General features: G+C 38.4%; 1 protein-coding gene across 2 annotated transcripts in view; it reads left to right on the plus strand.

Annotated features, from left to right (window-relative positions):
* EDEM3 (ER degradation enhancing alpha-mannosidase like protein 3) overlaps positions 1–20321 on the plus strand; it is a 31702-nt gene that overhangs the window by 3987 nt on the left and 7394 nt on the right. For both annotated transcript variants that reach the window (XM_059821882.1, XM_059821883.1), the window contains exons 3-15: positions 2847–2947; positions 5558–5597; positions 7040–7152; positions 7880–8033; positions 10309–10443; positions 11592–11697; positions 12306–12403; positions 13704–13829; positions 14414–14497; positions 16010–16093; positions 16671–16795; positions 17265–17430; positions 19972–20126. In XM_059821882.1, coding sequence (XP_059677865.1) covers positions 2847–2947; positions 5558–5597; positions 7040–7152; positions 7880–8033; positions 10309–10443; positions 11592–11697; positions 12306–12403; positions 13704–13829; positions 14414–14497; positions 16010–16093; positions 16671–16795; positions 17265–17430; positions 19972–20126 — 1487 coding nt within the window. The remainder of the gene's footprint in view (positions 1–2846; positions 2948–5557; positions 5598–7039; positions 7153–7879; positions 8034–10308; positions 10444–11591; positions 11698–12305; positions 12404–13703; positions 13830–14413; positions 14498–16009; positions 16094–16670; positions 16796–17264; positions 17431–19971; positions 20127–20321) is intronic.

Here is a 20321-nt window from a genome sequence, read left to right on the forward strand (position 1 = left end):
GACAGCAAGAGAATTAAGTGTCTTTGCAGCTGCTTTTGAAACAGCCAGCTGAAAAGTTTAGATTTTCTGTTTCTATTAATATGTGTTTTAGACTTGCGTATTTAGAAGACTGAAAATTCATGTTTGCATGCAAGGGGGGAACTCCCTTGTCTTTTTTTTTTCGGTTGTTAACAGGAGCTTTGAGTAAAAAGCTGCTGGGTTTTTTCAGTCTTTCAAAAAATATTTGTAATAATCAGGATTTTTTTTTTTTCTTCTCGACTGTCAGAAAGAATATGTGAAAATGTCAGTCACTTGAGGCCGGTAGGTATTTCTTGGTTTACAGCACTAGTAGCAATGCGTCTTTCTTCTTTATTCAAGTACTGTGCTGCCCTGCATTTACCATCCTGACATTAGGCAATAGGATCATCTGTTTGGTCAGAATGTGTAGAAATTCCGGAGTATCTGTTGAGCTCCATTTGTATAATATTTTCCAGAAGTATGTTTATTGTAACATTTGTGCCATGTTTTATGTTTAATGAGTCTTGCTGCCTTCCTTTGAGGTTACTTGAAAGCGGAGAAGTTACAGGTTGGGAAATCACTTGACCCAGTAGCCTTTCCTGCTCTAGACAGAGAACTTCCCTTGAAGTTTTATTTTTCAAAATGCTTCTAGTTCCTTATGATTTTGTAAGACCAAAAGTCCATTTTCTCCAGAATTTTTCTCACCTTTTTTCTCCATAATTTAAGCCAGAGATCTTAGTTTTGACATTGCTTTTGTCATGTTCCTCTTTAATCTGTTTTTCTGAATACTTTGCACAGATATTCAGAAACATCTGAGCCATATTAAAATGATCTAGATTCTGGCTTTTGTAGTTGAACTTGAGGAGAACAACAAGTCGTGCAAAGACCAAAACACTTGAGAGGGTGGTAGACAGGGAAACAAACCATCAGTTTCAAAAGAAGTTGCTGTAGGAGCTGTTTGTTTATAGAAGAATGTTCCTTCTTTTCCTCTCTGTTTCATGTTTCAATATAGATTATTTTTTGTACCATATATTTGGAAAGACTTTGAATGTGTTTACTTGCAGTTTCTGTGCAGTAATTGAACTTTTTATCCTGCCACATGTTCATTCTCCACTAAAAGTAAAATTGGAGAGCACAGTACAGCAGACAGTTTCCTGATGAAATCAAAAGAGAGAAGTTTCATCCCAAATCACTTGTTTTGGGCTTCTAATGGAGAGGAAATGTCATGCGTGTTTGTTGAAATTAGATATATTTAAGATTCATCTTCATTACTGTCAGTGGCCACTCTGAAAATTTTTCGGTAAACCTCTCCTATTGCACAGTGATGAATTTCAAATTTGTGTCTATTTTATTTGATATCCCATTTTGGTGGTAGTTTAAACCTACAAAACTTGCATTGACTTGAGAGGGAATAGGAACAGGCATTTTATTCAGTGTGCTTGACTTGGGCAATGGTGCCGCTCCTCTTATTTCTGCCTGACTGACGAGAAATAATATTACAATACGGCTTGCTCTGCAGAGTGCTTTTCTAGAAGTATGGAAAGTAACCATTACTTTTCAAAAAAAACCCAGCAATGTCTCTGTCTTTTAAAAAAAGTTACCTTTGTAAAAGGGTCAGCCTTGGTAAGCTTTTTTGTGAATGTTACCTTTTGTTATGCCTTCTGTAGTGATTTACCAATTTATTATTTTACCTTCTAAATGAGCTTTCTTATCTGTCACTGATTGTGACCCTGCGTCACTTGTGTTCATTTGGAAATATCTCCAAAGTGACTTTAAAGTCAATTTCTCCGTGAAATACCAACCACTTGATAATGCTTGCTATAGTTTTAGGTTTTAAAGTTGTCTTTGAGATTGTAACTTCTGCCTAAGAAACATTATAGGAAGTGTCGTAGGTACCTTGTTTCAGAAAGCGCACAATGAGCTATTCAAATTAACTGGTGGGGTTTTTTTCCTGGATGTGCCATTAGTTATTTCAGACTTCTCTGGGAGGTCAGGGAGAAGGAGGTCCTGTTGCTCTGTTCACAGTTTAATCATTTCCAGCCACCCAGCTGAAAAGCAGCTCAGCAGAAAAGGACCTGGGGGTCCTGGTGGACACTAAGTTGACCATGACCCAGCAACGTGCCCCTGCAGCAAAGACAGCTAATGGTATCCTGGGCTGCATTAGGCAAAACGTTGCCAGCCGGCCGAGGGAGGTGATCCTTCCCCTCTGCTTGGCACTGGTGAGGCCACACCTGGAGTACTGTGTCCAGTTCTGGCCTCCCCAGTACAAGAGGGATATAGACATGCTGGGCAGAGTCCAGTGAAGGGCCATGAAGACGAAAAGATTGGAGCATCTTTTCCTGGGGAGAAAGGCTGTGAGAGCTGGGGCTGTTCAGCCTGGAGAAGAGAAGGTTCAGGGGGATCTTATGAATGTAGATAACTACCTGAAGGAAGGCTGTAAAGAAGATGGAGCCAGGCTCTTCTCAGTGGTGCCCAGTGACAGGACCAGAGGCAATGGGCACAAACTGAAACATGGGAAGTTCCCTCTGAACATCAGGAAACACTTTTTTACTGTGAAGGTGACAGAGTACTGGGACAGGTTGCCCAGAGAGGTTGTGGAGTCTCCTACCTTGGAATATTCGAAAGTTGTCTGGACATGGTGCTGGGCAGCTGGGCCTAGGTGGCCCTGCTTGAGTAGAGGGGTTGGACAAGACGACCGCTGGAGGTCCCTTCCCACCTCAAAGATTCTGTGATTGCCGTGCAGCTTTTCTGACATACAGCGTAATTGGGCTTCCTTGTAACGGGCTCCGAAGAGTTGCTGCAATGGCTGTAACAGTTGTAACTTATTCCCTTGTGTTGTTTCCCTACAGGAGCATGCATATCCAGCTGATGAACTCATGCCTTTAACTTGTCGTGGACGAGTACGGGGTCAGGAACCAAGTCGAGGGGATGTGGATGATGCCTTGGGAAAGTTAGTGTTTGAAATCGTTACTGTCTCATGTAAACATCTAGGAACCTAAGTACAATTTGCAGCCCATAAAACTTGTTTGTTCAGTTGACGTGTCCAGAAACTTAACATTTGTAAGAAATACTTACTTTTATTATTTCCTCCCATGATGTTAACTGATGTGAAATTGTACCTTAATCAGAAACAGAGAATTGACCAGTGAATGAGATTCAAAGATAATTTTTTAATCATTCTCCAAGTATTTTCTATAGGAAAGCCTTCCAAATGTGAGCTGACATTTATGGTATTAGTAAATTTGACTGCTCAACAGAGGTTATAAGGGTTAATTAAAAGTTGCATAGAATGGTAAACTGTTAGCCATTATGCTGGCCTTATAAGTGATATTTAAAATGCCTTTTTTTAGTAGAAAGCTCTCAAACATAATTAGTCAAATGATTATCATGTGTGTGGTAGCCTGAGGCCTTTGCCAAAGTATAAAATATTATTGCAGACATGGAAATTCTACATACTTTTTCTGCTAAGATAGCTTATAATACAAAGTGCTGATCCTCTGGCCAACAAAATGTAGATTTAAGGACTGTTTTTCTCTGTGTTCAATTGAACAATCAAAGACAAAGTTGAATTACTCTAAATATGTTTGTAATTGATTCCTTTGTGGTCTGTATGTGTGCATTTTATGTTTATAAAGCAAATATTTAATAACAAATAGCTGATGCTTTTTTTTATTGGTATCACTGCTTAGTGTCCCTAAACAGAATAGCATTAGTCAAAGCTGATGTCCTTGTCTTGAATTCTGCTTCTAATTCACTCTATGATACTGGGCGTGTAATTTTGGTTATTTTTGTTATGTACAAAAGTTCCTTAGTCTAGAGATTCCTATATAAGCCTGCTGCCTTGGAGGTATTGAGAGATAGGACTGATGAGAAAGAAGTGGCAAGAGAATGTATTTTTAACCCTTGTCATGCATTCTTTTTAATGACTTTTTTTACAAAGTAGCATACTACCACTTGAGTAAAAATACCTTTCAGCCCTTTAGATGCATTGAATAGTGTAAGTATTTATTTATTATTTACATGCTTTATTATATACATGCTTTTTTCTGTTCCTAATAATTAGCTATATTATTATTTATCCGATTTCTTATATAATCCTTTTTCTTGCCAGCTGGCTCATCAGTCATGTTCTCTACAAGCCTTTGCGATCACAAAATGACAGGGTGAGACAGCTAGGTCAATTCTGTTTCCCTGGGGCGCTAGGGAGTATACTTGCACGCCGGCCTTCTCTAGAGCTGTGCAATGCATCATCTCCCCCCGTTTTGTATGGGAAAAGTTGTGCATTTGTTATGCGGTTGTGCACAGCCACCAGTTAATCTCTTTTTCTTGTAGAACGACACTCACTGAATGCCCTTGTATCTTTACAAATCAAAGAAAATTCTAATATATGGCCACTTAATTAGAGTTTTAATTACGCTCCATGCGTAGTCGCATGTTGCCTACAGGGTCTCAAACATGGGGCACTTGCTTAAATACTTGATGCTTGCTCTTCAATAGGCAGTTGTAACTGTTTCCAATTTCAATACCATCATATTGTGTAAATTCTGTTCTATGTGTGGTGTGTGTTTCTTAATATAAGAGCAATTTTACTGGGTTAGGCTAAAGGTCCACTCAGCTTGCTATGCACTAGAACAGGCCTAGAGAAGAATATATGAACAGGACAAGCCTTATTGTGATATTCCTGTTTCAAACAGTACGGCTCTGACTTGGTGTTCCCTTTTTACGGAATAAGTAGTTCTTTATTTTAAGCCTGCCACTTGCTAGTGCTGGATGGCACCAGGTGAGACTTGCTGTGAGAAACGGTGAACAGCAGGTTCTCATTTGCTTTCTTCATGCCATGTGCAATTGGAAAATCTTCATATAATGATGCTTAAGCTTTTGCTCTTGCAGGCTGAAGAGCGCTAGTCTGTTCACGTGTTCCTAGTACAGAAGCTGCTACGTACCTTCAGCCCCCCCTTACTGCCCTTTATTGTACCTTTTCCTGTTCCATTATATCCCACGTTGAAGTTTCATAACAAAATAACATCTTTTTCTTTAGTCTTTGACCACTAATTTTAACACTGAGTTTGACTGCAACAAATTGCAGCTTTTTCTGAAGCGGCTAATTGGAATAGTTTCTGGTAGGAGAAATTTAGCTTGGAATGATTTTTGATCTTCCTAAATCTTTTTATTATTACACTTATTAAGTCAACATTCTACGTTGAAGAAAAAAAGACTTTGGAAAAAGACTTTGAACCATTCTGCTGGGTTTTTTAGTAGATTTGATTGGAGACTAGAAATAAAAATTTAATTTGCTTACAAGAAGTTTGAAAGCTTTGCAGTAAATAAAGGTATCTTTCTAATCATAGCTTGTTTCAATCAGCTCCTATTCAGGTCACTAACAAAGGGGAGAAACCTAGTAGGGCGTTTTGATATTAAATATATTGTGTACAACTAATTTTTTAGCAGCTAGTGGTCTATGAGAATTTAGTTTCTTCCACGGTATTGGTTACTATTAAAAATGATTTAATTTCTTCACATACAGGTCTATAGTAAATCTGTCTTAAATTTTGTTTCATAGATTTTCACTGACCTTGATTGATACCTTGGACACTCTTGTGGTAAGTTTAACCTATTGATAAACTTTGATAAAACAGAAGATTGTCTTCTGATGCTCAAACGTATTTTGAGATTTCTATTTTGTTAAATTATACATAAAAAAATACTAATTTTTCTTCACCTTTGATCTCTGGCTATCTGTTTGAAGTGGCTATTGCTTGTAAGAACTTCCAGGTGCTGCAATAGTGGTGTTTGGAGTTTGTTGCAAAAAGAAAACTTCAGCAGTTCCTTCACATTTCATTGGTGCTTTCCTACCTTATTTTTCTTGAGCTCTAACTTAACAAAGAAGTATGTGAGTTTGCTTCCCATTATAGTCTAAAGCAACATGCTGACTTACAGGCGAACACCTCTTAATACCTACTGAATTATTTGGGTTTTTTAAATTGTATGTACATGTTTCATGGAGGAATTTGTGTGCACTTAAATATATGTTAAAAATGCAACCCTGGACATGTTTGCCAGGAAATGTTGCCAAACTTCTTATGCCCCATCTCTTACTAAAAGATTCCAATCATTAATAAACTACTTTTCATTAGATTTCAATCCCTTTGACATATTTTGTCATCATAATACAGAGTTTGGAAATCAGGAATTTTTGGCCATTCACGTCTACAGGTAAACCTAAAAATTTTTGAAAATCCTTACTGCACTGATTGGGGGTGTGTGTCACACAATGCCCTTTCTCTGACAGCCGTTCCCTTTTTATGGCGCGCTGTGAGATGACCCTTGGCCCTTTTGAATCGGGACCACAAATGTTGAAAATGCGGAATCTGGAACTCCCAGTCTCTACCAGACACTCAAATGGATTATTGTGGTTTATTTATTATTTTCTTGTCTTAGAGCAGGATTAACACTGTGGAATTTAAAGGCACTTATGATAATGAATTGGATAAGTCATAAAGATTCGTAAAGACTGATTGAACTAAAAGAAAGTCAGTGTGAAAGAAAATCTGTAGGAAATGCCCAAGCTGTTCTTCAGGCACGAGGAGAAAACTGTTGGGAGGAGGACTGCTAGGACAATTCCCCGAACTTAGGATGTGGCTCCGTAGTCCATGGATAGGAGGCTTCGGTGAAATCAGAGGCACCAGAGCAGACCAGTCTTTGCGCACGCTGCCAGCACAGCCTGCAGCCCGCTGAGTCCTGTCGCACTACAGTCGTGGTGTGGAAGTAGGGGAAGGAACAAACAAATAAATCCCTGGGTAACAGTTTAGGTACATTCTCAGTGACTTTATTCTTTGCCTACAGCTTTTATTCTCTTTCGTATATCTCATGAGAAAAACAGTAATGCTAATGTCTGTTTGCACTGTATCGGAGTATGCCCCTGCAGGACCAGACTGTCAATCTAAGGCATGTTAAATGCTTTCTTTTTTTTTGTTCTTCTACACCTGAGTGTGACTGTATTAGCTATGTTGAACCTAAACACCTGGTTACATTTGTATTCCAGGTGTTAAATAAAACCAAAGAGTTTGAAGAGGCTGTAAAAAAAGTAATAAAGGATGTTAATTTAGATAACGACATAGTTGTGTCTGTCTTTGAAACCAACATAAGAGTCCTTGGGTGAGTAACTTTTATGTTTTCAAAACTCTTAAAAATGTGGGGTTTAGCTAAATGTCCTTAAAGTATACCTTTCTGTGCTATTTCACCTCATTTAAAACAGTCATGCCTTTATCAGTTAGCATAGCTCGACACCTGCCCGGGAAAGGTTTTAAAATGCTAGGCAGGAATCAATGCAGTGGTACTGAATCAAGTAGACCCCCATCTAACTGCTGCAGGCATAGCTTTTTTGATTAAAAAAAAAAAATTGTGCATGCTGAGGTAGCAGTGTTTTTTCTTAATGGAAACAGTCTTCCAAATTACACTGTTCAATACTTGATTTAACGGATAGAACATTTTGATACTTAGTGTAATAGATATTTCAGGTTGGAAGGGGCCTCTGGGAGGTCTCTAGTCCAACTTGCTGCTCAACACAGGATCAGAGCAGGTTAGTTTAAGCAATTGTATGCAGTTTTAGCGGTGTTGGTTGTTATTCTTGACTAACTATATTGATGAAGCAATGATTCCTCTACAGTTTAGGACTGACTCCTAAACAATAAGAAATGCTTCCAAAATCCTGGCAGCTAACCTTGGTTATATTTGTGAGTTGCATCTGCTCAGCATGTCTGAAAATTAGGGCTGTGTGGATATAGCACAGTTATGTACATAGTCATCTAAATCGTAGAAGTTTTTGCATTGCTGTTCAGATTAATATACCTTTTGAGATGTGGATAATTTTTCTTGTGTTTAGGGGTCTCCTAGGTGGGCATTCAGTGGCAATTATGCTGAAAGAAAAAGGTGAATACATGCAGTGGTACAATGGTGAACTTCTGCACATGGCAAAGGAACTAGGCTACAAGCTTTTACCTGCTTTTAACACCACTAGTGGTCTCCCTTATCCAAGAGTAAGTTCTCTGGTTTCTGCAATTCAGAATTACTTCTGTAAGCAAAATTTTTGGGGTTTGGTTTCTATCTCTGTTTCTAAAATCACTTGTGTATTTATTAAGTGTACAGAAAATCAAAAGCTGATATATTGCTCAGTTGTAATGCATGCTACCTAGTATTTTAACATACAGTTGTAGGCTCTCTGAATCCTACATTTCCAACTCTGAAAATTCCGATACGTATATTGTTGTGGGTAAATACTTACAGCAGAAAACTTGTCTAATCACTGTCTACTGCTTTCTTGCTCCCTGCTACTTTAGGCACCACCGAGTAGCTGAGGAGAGTAATTTTTGTTTTGGTACATATCTCTCACTAAGACAGTGAAAGAGCAACTTGCAAGCACTTGCTTGTGAATTTAGGACAAAACTGACTAATCTTCATGGTCTACATCCACATTTTTAAGAGGGCAAAGGTAGCTGTAATCTAAAAATATTCACTTAATGTAAATGCTTTCATCATATTGAAACAAAGCGTGGTACATATTCTCTGAATAACAGAAAACTACTTCCTGTGCATATCATCCCTTGAGTTTGTGAGATATGGCTTTGAATGGAAACTTACCAATAAATTAAAAATTTAGGCTCAGTAAATCAGCATTGTTCTAGTGAAGATGTCTAATTCAAAATGTTCGGAGTTTGACAATCTTCTGCTGAGAGGCCCCTCTGCAGAATGCAGGAAGCTCCTGGAGAAATTGGAGGAACTGACTGCTCATGGCTTGGACGGGCACACTCTTCGCTGGGTAAAAAACTGGCTGGATGGCTGGGCCCAAAGGGTTGTGGTGAATGGAGTTAAATCCAGTTGGTGGCCGGTCACAAGTGATGTTCCCCAGGGATCAGTATTGGGGCTGGTCTTGTTTATTATCTTTATCAATTATCTGGATGAGGGGATTGAGTGCACCCTCAGGAAGTTTGCAGATGACACCAAGTTGGGAGGGAGTGTTGATCTGCTGGAGGGTAGGAAGGCTCTGCAGAGGGATCTGGACAGGCTGGATCCATGGGCCCAGGCCAACTGGATGAGGTTAAACAGGGCCAAGTGCCGGGTCCTGCACTTGGGTCACAACAACCCCAGGCAATGCCACAGGCTTGGGGACGAGTGGCTGGAAAGCTGCCTGGCAGAAAAGGACCTTGGGGTGCTCTTTGACAGCTGGCTAAATATGAGCCAGCAGTGTGCCCAGGTGGCCAAGAAGGCCAACGGCATCCTGGCCTGTATCAGAAATAGTGTGGGCAGCAGGAGTAGGGAGGTGATCGTGCCCCTGTACTCGGCGCTGGTGAGGCCGCACCTCGAATGCTGTGTTCAGTTTTGGGCCCCTCACTCCAAGAAGGACATTGAGGTGCTGGAGCGTGTCCAGAGAAGGGCGACGAAGCTGGTGAGGGGTCTGGAGCACAAGTCTGATGAGGAGCGGCTGAGGGAGCTGGGGTTGTTCAGTCTGGAGAAGAGGAGGCTGAGGGGAGACCTCATCGCTCTCTACAACTACCTGAAAGGGGGTTGTGGTGAAGTGGGTGTTGGTCTCTTCTCCCATGTAACTAGCGATAGAACGAGAGGAAATGGCCTCAAGTTGCGCCAGGGGAGGTTTAGGCTGGATATTAGGAAAAATTTCTTCACCGAAAGGGATGTCAGACCCTGGAACAGGCTGCCCAGGGAGGTGGTGGAGCCACCATCCCTGGAGCTATTTAAAAGACATGTGAATGAGGCGCTTAGGGACATGGTTTAGTGGTGGACTTAGCAGGCTTAGGTTTACGGTTGGACTTGGCGATCTTAAAGGTCTTTTCCAACCTAAATGATTCTAGGATTCTAAGCTGTGTTGTGCCCGCAACAAAAGTGGGTCCATCTAGCAGGTATTCTCTGGAGCCAGGAGTAGTGAGAGATTTACAAAACTTCATTTCCATGAGCACTTGGGATGTTCTGAGTTCCTGGCTTGCTGGTAAATAAATTGCTAGAATTAGATTTTCAGGGTGGTATTCTTTTATTCAAATGTCCAGTGAACCAGGCAACAGGTATTTGGGCCAGTCCTTGTTTTGCACGATTGAGTATTTTGGGTACTTCTGGATAACTTTATGTGCATGTCTGAGTTGACAGGATGTGGTAAAGCAGAGCAAAACCAAAGGGGGCTGTGTGATCTTTTTTCCTTGCCTTTAGAAAAAACATAAATTACACAGTTGCTCTACAGACCTATCACGGGAGTGTAAATTCTTTCAGCTAGTAAAAATAAAGATGATAATCTCTACTTTTCTCTAGGTTAACTTAAAATTTGGTGTAAGACATCCAGAAGCACGAACAGGAACAGAAACTGATACCTGTACAGCTTGTGCAGGTACCTTGATCCTTGAGTTTGCAGCGTTAAGCCGATTCACAGGAACATCTATATTTGAGGTTTGCTTTCCATGATATCTTATATTTTGGATTAGGTATTCATTAATGTTGTGTTACATTTCTGTAATTTTGGAGAAACAATTCTGAGTTCATGAAATGGGTGCGTATGTTAGCTATTCTGCACAGAAAGTTTGCCTGTGTTCAGATTTGTTGTGTTTGTGGGCTTTTTTCTAAGCATTAATTTGATTTAAAAAAAAAAAATCAGGAAATAATTTTGTTTACTTCTGTATTCCTGTAACTACTTTCAAACAAGATAAATACACTGAAGAGTAGATAAGGATAATGCTTGCATAATTGTTGGGTAGGGGGATCAGGACTAGTAAGAAGAAAAGTGAGATATTTGGTCCTTAAAATGCAGGTTAAAAACCCCCCAAAAATAAAATAAAAACCGTGCTCATATAGTCCCACTGAACATGTGCAATACCTACCTAAGGGTATATTGTCAGCAGAAAGCTAAGGGAAACTGCTTGCAGGTATGGTTTCTTTGATCTGATACAAAAAAACCCAAGCTCTTTTTCAGATTAGAATTTTTTTACATCTTTTAGTATGGGCCTGGTATTTCATGTCATGTCATGGAACCCAGTGGAAGCGTGGCTGGGCCTGTGTTGTGTGTTTTGGTAAAACTTGCCCCCTAAAATCCCATGCATGTGTTTGGTGATTTAAAGCCATTTTTATTGGGTAGTTTGTTACCTTCAAGTTAATTTTGTGTGTGTAAAGAATGTGTATAACTTGTGCACTAATGAACAGGGGTTGCTGCTCCACCTTCAGATGTCTGAAAAGACACAGCGATTTTGATTCTAAGGATGTTATATTTCTTGAAATACTTCAATTAGGTTACGCTATCTTATGTACAATTTTAAAGCAGAAAACGCATGCAAAAGGACGTTTGACTTGCCTAAGACAGTGTACTGGCAAATAGTTGTGTAGTCAAGCACCATTCTTTCTATTCAGCAACTGAATAACTATGTAAAATGTGGACTGAACGTCGTACTAATTAACTGTATGTAATGTAATACTGAGTTTTATAATTGTTAGATATGAAACATCTTACTACTTCCTAGCATCTTAACTTCAATAGACAAAAGAATAAGTCTTTAGTATCTGTGTTTCTCTAATGTCCTTTAATGAGCATTTTTTTGTTGTTGCAGGAATATGCACGGAAAGCGCTTGATTTTATTTGGGAAAAGAGACAGCGCAGCAGCAATTTAGTGGGCGTTACTATTAATATTCATACTGGAGACTGGGTCCGCAAAGGTGTGTGGTATTCTGACTCAGAATCAGTGACCACAAGTGGTTTTGGGCAAGAAAAAAAATCTTGACACTCCCCCCCACACGCACACACACTTATGTAGACTATTTAAAAATATTAATGGGATAGGCAAGTGGAGTTATGTAATTTCAGTGCTGGAGAAACCTGCTACAACGAAGCCTGGCTTTGCTCTGAAAGGGTGTTCTGGTAGAGAAATTAGTTTTATTCATTGCAAAGAAAGTGTTCTCTGATGCACTTTAGTACTGAGAGGGGAATGCCTTGGCATAAATTTTCAGAGATTCTACTGTAAATATGTAGGAAAAATATAAATAGGACTGTGGTTGTTTATGGCAGTCAGTAGAAATATTTTCATATGAGAAAAGTGGAACAACTGGCTTCAATGCATCTCTGTTCATATTATGTGCACTGATACCGCAAAGCCTTTAGCATAGACATACAGTATTGTGTCTCTGCATCCACCTGTGCCTTAATTCTAGTGATAGGAGGCTTTTCCTTTTACTGAAAGAGCCTTTAAAATCAAAATGAAACCAAGGGAAGATATCTGTATAACTACTTAAAGTAAAACCACCTTTTCATTTTCTGCTGTTTATAGATAGTGGAGTTGGAGCAGGAATTGATTCATATTATGAATATTTATTAAAAGCCTATGTCTTGCTGGGAGATGACAGTTTCCTGGAAAGATTTAATACGGTAAGTTAACACCTTGCTCAGGTTTGTGCCTTCTGTAAGACTAATTGTATTGTCAGTCAGCTGTTAGCCTGAGAAGCCTATGAAGAGATCTGAGGCATAATTTCTGTGACTTCTGATGTGTCTAGTGCCAGCTCTCCTTAAGAAGAGTTTTTGCGAATCTTGGGTGAACTGTCACCTGAGCAGCTATTTTAACCCCATTCAATGAAAATTGGAATCATCTGGACCTTTTTCCGTGTTTCCAGTAGGGGAGAAGCTGTATTCAGGATCACCTTGGAGAGTGTGATACTGCAAATGTTTCTGTAAAATAGCATAAGGGCCTCTTGTTACAAGCCATGGTACAACTTCTTTCTGTTCTGGAGCAACAAAAAAGACCCGAAAATCAGAGTCTGGATCTTGCATTGTATTGCAGATCCTGAGGCCCGGTATACGTTTAAGTGTACTTACAAGCTGAAAAACACACTTAGATTACTAAATCCATAAGATTACTAAGCAACTTTGTCAGCATCATTATTCTTTCATACAAGCATTCTTTTGAAAATAGCAATATCCAATAAAAACATTTTATATCATAAAAAGATTTTATATTATAAACAGTATTAGAATTGGAATAATTCAGTTGCTAAAGACCTGTGTGCAACACTTTAAGTGTAATGATTATTTCATATTCTTAACTTGCAGCCACCATTATTATATTTTGCCTCAATTGTGTCAATTAACTGTTTCCTATCGATTTGGCTCATGTGCTCATGATTGTACCTTCTGTGCTTCAGAAAACAAGAAAGGCAGTTATCTTGGAGTATAGGATTGGAAGTCAGCAAGTTGACAAGTGAGCTAGTGGGTTTTAAAGTTCTTCTGAGCAACCAAGTCCAGCTGCTTTGTTAGGTTTTTTTATACTGCCTTTCCCCCTTCTTCTCCTGAGATGCATTTGCTTTAGAATTCTCTTGTTCAGAAAAAGCGATTCCAGCTTTGTTTAGCGTGTGCTTAAAGATTCAGCCAGAACAAATGTGCCTTAACTGTGATAGTTACTTGTTAATCAGATGGCTGCTGAATATACTTTTGTGTACGTGTATTACTTGGAAAATATGTATCGCATGTGTAATACTGCAGAGCTTTTCAGTACTTCCTACACTACTTCCTAGTTTGCAAAACTAGAAACTACTGTGCACTGCCAAATGTAATAATGATTTGGAGTGTAGTACTGGTTCTTCCATTGCAATAAAATGTCATAGTCTGGTGATCTCTATCTGTTTTATAAAATGTATTGCTAACATAAACTCATGATTTTTCTGGTGTTTGTCAGCACTACGATGCCATAATGAGATACATTAGCCAACCACCTCTTCTTCTTGATGTTCATATTCATAAACCAATGCTAAATGCTAGGACCTGGATGGACTCTTTGCTAGCTTTCTTCCCTGGGTTGCAGGTAAGGTTTAAAACCCATGTGCAGATGAGTTTAATAACAAGTAAACCATTAAATAGACTTGGATATGTAATTGACAAGTCAAACTTAGTAATTTGATTTTCAAAAATACTGAATGAGGATTTCTGTACACCTCCTGTCACTTCAATGCTATGCTGCAAGTTAACGTGCATTTCTGGCCGTGTTGAGCATCAAAAATCTGTCCGCATGATTTGCTTCCTTCAGTCCTAGTCAGGAAAACACTCAAATTAAGCTGCCTTTTTAGTAGTCTAGTGACAAATTTTCTAGTTTGTGTGCCATTTACATCTTTAAGACAAACTAAATCACATTTCCACCACAGTTCTCTGTAAATGATAGATGTCCTTTTTCTACATAGGCAGTAGTCTTAATGAACTCACTGATTTTGCTTAAAAAACTCTTACAGAATATCTGTGGCTTACACTGAAAGGGGGTGGTATTTACAGTATGTATCTGCTGGAAATGTAGAAATTGGTCTGTAGCCTTACGTGAACACAGTGAGTGTACCTAACTTTGAATATTATTCCTGTGCATGGTGAATTAGTGTTAATTTTATTTTTGAATTTTAGGTGTTGAAGGGCGATATTAGACCTGCTATTGAAACTCATGAGATGCTGTATCAGGTTATAAAAAAGCATAACTTTCTTCCGGAGGTAAGGTAGTAATTTTTTGATCATGTAAATTGATTCTTACCTCAATTGGAGCAGTCTCAGATATCCATTTGAAAAAATAGTAGGTATATGTGTCATTAAAGCCAAAGGCTCATTTCCACAACATTCTTATATGATTTACAGTTCTGCGTGTATAACAACTGTGTTCTGGATAGGAAATATTTTTCCTTCAGTTATGCTGTAATTAACACAATAATAGGAAGCTGCTGGTATTAATAATTGCTTAGACTTTATATTTCAACCTTTCAAAATTGACCTTGACTCATTTCAGTATGCAAAACTTGTATAAGCACACGTAGTAGTAGCTGCTTAATAATGTAATAGCATTCATGCTAAAGATCAGTCATCTTTACTAACCCAAGGAGGGAAACTAAAGACTAAATTGTTCTCAGAGAATGTTCTGAAATCTTGCATAATGTCCTTGAAAGTAGGTACACAAAGTTATCTGTAGACATTGCAAGTGCAGTCTTTGAGCGAGTTAGTCCTGCACAGGAAAGCTTGTTTACCTGCTGAAGTGTGTGTCTTTGTGATGACCCAGAATATATGAGAGAGCTTCTGACTCCATTTATAATTTTGACTTTCCTCTGGTGTAAGCTTATTTCTGTTAGAGAACATTTTAATTAACATCACATTCACCTAATGTGGAAATTGAGACCAAAGAATGCTCTCTAAGCACTGGAATGATTTTTTTGAGTGCTTTTAAAATGGTATGATTTGGCTCCTTAGGGTTTTTTGGGTTGTTTTTTTGGTGCTTTATACTTACGAAGGAAACTTTGAAAGGTCAGTTATTGTATTTAAGCTGATGTGCTGGCCCTTTTAGCAAAGACTTGGTTTAAACCCTACTGTAAACTAGTAGTGAATGTAAGCCATCGCAGAAGTGGCTTTTGCCTATGCATATTAAGAGTGAATACATAGACTAGGAAATTTTTAGATAACTGACTTCTAGTCTGTGATATTTCTTATATGAGAAACAGCTGCTTACAATCTGTCAGTCTGAAATGACAGTTTAACGCACTGTAAATGTCAGGTGGTTGGTATGTTTGACAAATACCATTTTTGCAGAGTTCAGGTCATTTCTTGTCCCTTCACCAGGCTGCTTGGGTTGGATTGCAGCAGCAGTAGTGTGCTTGTGCTGATGGAGCGATTGGAGGCTGCGTGCTGCCGCCTGGGTCTGGAGCACAAGTTCTCATCTGGCACCTCTCGCCGGAGCTCCACTTGCTGGACACTTGTCAAGAGGCTGGGTGGTGGCTGGACTCCTGCACGAGCGCAAGCTTAAATCTTACTCATACTCAGTGGGCTAGAACGCTGGTTTAGCTTTTAGCCTCAAATGTACTAACTGGACGGAGTTCTTGTAGCCTCCTGAGATTGATGTTGGGCCTTCAATCCTCCGCTGCTGTGTACTTTAGCTGTTATAATACAGTTAACATAGGATTCAAAATAAACCTGTGTTTGGTTTTTGTTCTTGCATTTATTTTTGTCCTTTTTCTTCCTTAGGCGTTCACAACAGACTTCAGAGTTCACTGGGCTCAGCATCCTCTAAGGCCTGAATTTGCCGAAAGCACTTACTTCTTGTATAAGGTAAGATCGCTTTCATTCCTCTGACTTTTGGTCGCTTTGTCTAGCACCTAGAATTTTGTTGGTGTTTTATTTCAGTATAGAATGAGTGGCCTATCTCCAGCTTATTTTATCTACTGGAGCCAGCTCTGTATATAAACAAGATGAAAGTATTCGTTATCAAAAGTTCTTCTAGGAATTTTGTTTTATTTGCCTAGAATTAGAAAGAAAACTGTTAAGTGACAAAGGCCTGTATTTTTAAAGATATTTAGGTGTTGCTGATCTCTCTTAAAGAGATCTTAGAGACTAAGAGCAAAAGCCACTTGTACCTTGCAGAGAAGAGCAGTGCCTAAATGTCTTGCTTTCTGTAAGTATTGCCATGTGCTTATCTGCATATCTGTAAAAGGTAATGCCGTAGTATCTCAGAAGTCTCTCTTGTGACTGTTTAGCACTATTAATAAATTAGACTTTACTGGTGTCTGAGAAGGTATGGAATCAATAAATTAGCATTAGGGAAATGAAAGCTGCTAATTGTACAGTTAAGTCTAAGTACACCTATATGTTTGGGTTTGGGTTTTGTTTATTTGTTTTTCTTTTATAGGCTACAGGGGACCCTTACTATCTAGAAGTAGGAAAAACACTCATTGAAAACTTGAACAAGTATGCAAGAGTACCTTGTGGGTTTGCTGCAATGAAGGATGTTCGTACAGGAAGTCATGAAGACAGGTAAAAGAATTTGCAATTTTTTTTTTTAAAAAGATTATAGAAAAAAAATCTAGTTACCCTGTTTATATAATTGAATTAATTGACTTCTGAGTAGCTGTCTGTCTTCCAACCAAGTCTTAAATTACCCATTTGTCGTAGTCTATAAACGATTTCAATAGCTTTATAGTTTGTTACATAAGAATATTTTTAGTTTAATAACGTTTCATTTGTCTCACAGCAATAGATGAATTACTTTCAAACAAAACAGACTTCAAATCTGGAAGTTCGTAAAGAGGTTTATTTGTTTTTTCTATAATGCTGTTTTGTACTGAACATGCTGAATCATTTCCCTCCAAACATAGTTTCTTCCAAGTGGAAGGAATGCTAATGGAATTAAGTTCAACAATAATAGTCATGAAGTCTTCAGAGATGGAGCAATATGAATATTTGTTTTACTGATGTTCCTAAAGGACATCCATTTTTCCCGTAGAATGGACTCTTTCTTTCTGGCCGAGATGTTTAAATATCTTTACTTGCTGTTTGCTGATAAGGAAGACATGATTTTCGACATTGAAGATTATATCTTCACTACAGAAGCTCATCTATTACCACTTTGGCTTTCCACTACAAACCAAACCATCTCTAAAAAAAACACAGTAAGTAACAGCTCAAATTTAAATCAGTTTTAGTGGTGTTTTGAAGCAGTTCCTTTTTTATGAGAGGAAATGGAAGAAAAAACAGGAAAAATCATAGTTTGAAGTAGTACACCAGTTTTAACACTTCATTTCATGTGAACTATTTCATCATATTAACAGAGACAGTCACATGAGTATGAACAATATTTCCATGACTGGATTCTGCACCACTGAATCTTGAGAAAAAAGGTGTGGTATATTAGCAATATTTAAAAAGAAAATCATTCCCCATCTCTATGTAAATTTGAAACTATCACACTATGGTATTTTTATCTTCATCTTTATTTTCTATTATTTTTTTCTAAAACATTTGCAACAACATGCCTAAGTTTTTGTTGCTTATTTTATTACACGAACCCTTGGCAAATTTCGAAATGTTTTTTGAGACCTCTACAAAGTTAGTTTGACAAGATACAGCTATACCTTTTGGGATATTTAATTGTTTTAGTCTAGTTTAATAGATGCAGTAGGCATGCAAATGTGAGAACGTCTACGGGTTTATAAATTACTTAACCTTCCAAAATAACCTATAGTAATACAACTGTGCTGTGAAGCATCGTAAACATACGTCTCTTTTTTGTTTTTTGCTCAATAGAGTGACATAATTAATCTTTAAGGCAATAATACTACTGCCAAGCAAAAGAAATGCTTGAGAAAGTAAATAGAGAGGTGTCTAGGGCATCAGGGATGTAAATTCCCCTATGTTAGTGTGCCTCTATTTTTTACCCGTTACTATGTGTTTTACAATAATGCCTGGGTCAGAGGAAAACGCTCATGTTGTGTGTCAAGCCATGTATCTTAGAGAAATCTTAAAATTGAGTAGAAAGCACTCTCTTTTATGGACTAGCGTTAGACAGTGAAAAAATTTTAATTACTTGCTCTTAATGTCTGACATTGATAATACATTTAATGGGGGGTTGGTTTTTTCTGTTCCTTGATGGTGGAGATCCTGCCCCTTCTCCGAATGTTCTTTCCTTGAGCATTTATCTTTTGTCTTTGAGTTTTGGAAATGGAGACTATGCTTTTTAAACTTTGCAAGAAGTTCTCTGAAGGAGCATTTTGTATAACTTTTTTGTTCCCAACACGAGAAGCTGATACTTTTGAGACAGGCAGGATTGCCACAACTGATGCTGTGTGAACTGCTGGCCTGACATATGTAGTTCTCTTGAGAATAGCAAATGTTAATAAAAGGCCAATAAAGAAGATAGAGTAAATTGTTCAAATGCAGTTTTCTTAAGCTCTTTAAGTCAAAGCTGCTAACGTGCATAATACAAGTAAGAAAGATCCATTGAAAATGGTGTCAAAATGCATTAAATGGCTAAAAGGCTGTGAAGACGAGTGTGTTACTCTCCTACGGAATTTATCTGATGGGGGGGAAATTGATAAGAAAAAATGGAATGTGTAAATTATTTTTAATATAAACACAGTGCTAGTAAGCCAAAAGGTCTGTGAGTGAGTTGGTAGTAGCAACCCAACATCCTGTTTGTATTTATTCTCATAAACAGGAAAGGTCATGTCTTACTATGCTGATGCTTGCAATAGCGCTTGCAAGACCTCCTTTCTGAAGTGATGTGACTACTATTTGTCACACTAAGAGCATAGGTACTTTAAAGTGTCTGTTCCAGTAAACTAATAGCCTTTTAGGTCTTGGTTTTTAGGGAGACTTTAAATACTTGATTTTTAATTAGCTAATGCGTTGCAAACAGTTTAGGTTTTTTGCAAGTAGAGAAATACTACATTAAGTTTTATAGGTGAGAAAATTAGCTTGCCAGTTATCCAGCCAGTTACTTGCAAAACTAAGAACAGGCTAAATATGGCTCCGAATCACCGTACATGTTCCGCATGGTTTCACGTGTTACAAAACAGCGATTTGTGCAAATGTTAACTCTGCCCTCTTTTCTGAAAATAGAGATTGTTTGAATTATATATAGATCCATCCTTGCCCATTCAGACTTGGAAGCCTGTACGGCTCCTGAGGAGGAGAATCTTTTGTTCGTATGAAAAGATGTCACGTTCTTAGTAATATGAAGCAAGAATTACCGAAGGCCTGCAGCTGGTCCCCTCAGCGTAAAGGCAATATCAAAGGAAATCGTAACTACTTCCTTTAGTTGTCCAGCACGTAGAAGTACAGGGGCACTCGCTATGTCGTGAGCAGGCTTGAGAAGTACTGTTTGCCAGTAGAGGATTAGCTGTTTCTGCAAAAAATTTCTAGAAACTGTGGATACACGTTTGGTAAGTTACAAATTAGAACTGGTGTTGTATTTATCTATCCCTAGAAAGGGGTTCTGGTGCACTGGTTACCCTTTATTGTTGCAAGGTGTGGCACAGAAGAATGACGTATTCTTCATTCCTGGAAACTGCGTGGTTGTAGGACATTTATTGCATTCAGCTGCTGTATGTCCTGAGTGCACAGATTACTTAAGGGTAGATCTATCTGTTCATTTTCTTCATATAAAAATGTAACCTGCATTTTTAATAGGTGATCTGTATCTTTCATTTTAGACTACAGAATACACAGAGCTGGATGACAGCAACTTCGACTGGACCTGTCCGAACACCCAGATTCTTTTCCCAAATGATCCTATGTTTGCTCAGAGTATTCGTGAACCTTTGAAAAATGTGGTGGATAAGAGCTGTCCTAGGGGTATTTCCAGAGCGTAAGATGAATATTTTCTGTCTTTTGTTAGTGTAGGAGTGAGTGGAATAGTCTGTTAGGCATGGAAGGAGAAATATGAGGTGTGTTGGAGCTTACTCTGTTTGAGTTTGTAGTCCTTTTGGAATGGATAGCCTAGCAACGGGAAAAATCAGTTATGTTTTCTCTGGCATCATCAGCAAGACTTAGTTCATTTCCA

Source organism: Gavia stellata, chromosome 10, assembly GCF_030936135.1.
Source record: "Gavia stellata isolate bGavSte3 chromosome 10, bGavSte3.hap2, whole genome shotgun sequence".
Taxonomy (NCBI): Eukaryota; Metazoa; Chordata; class Aves; order Gaviiformes; family Gaviidae; genus Gavia; species Gavia stellata.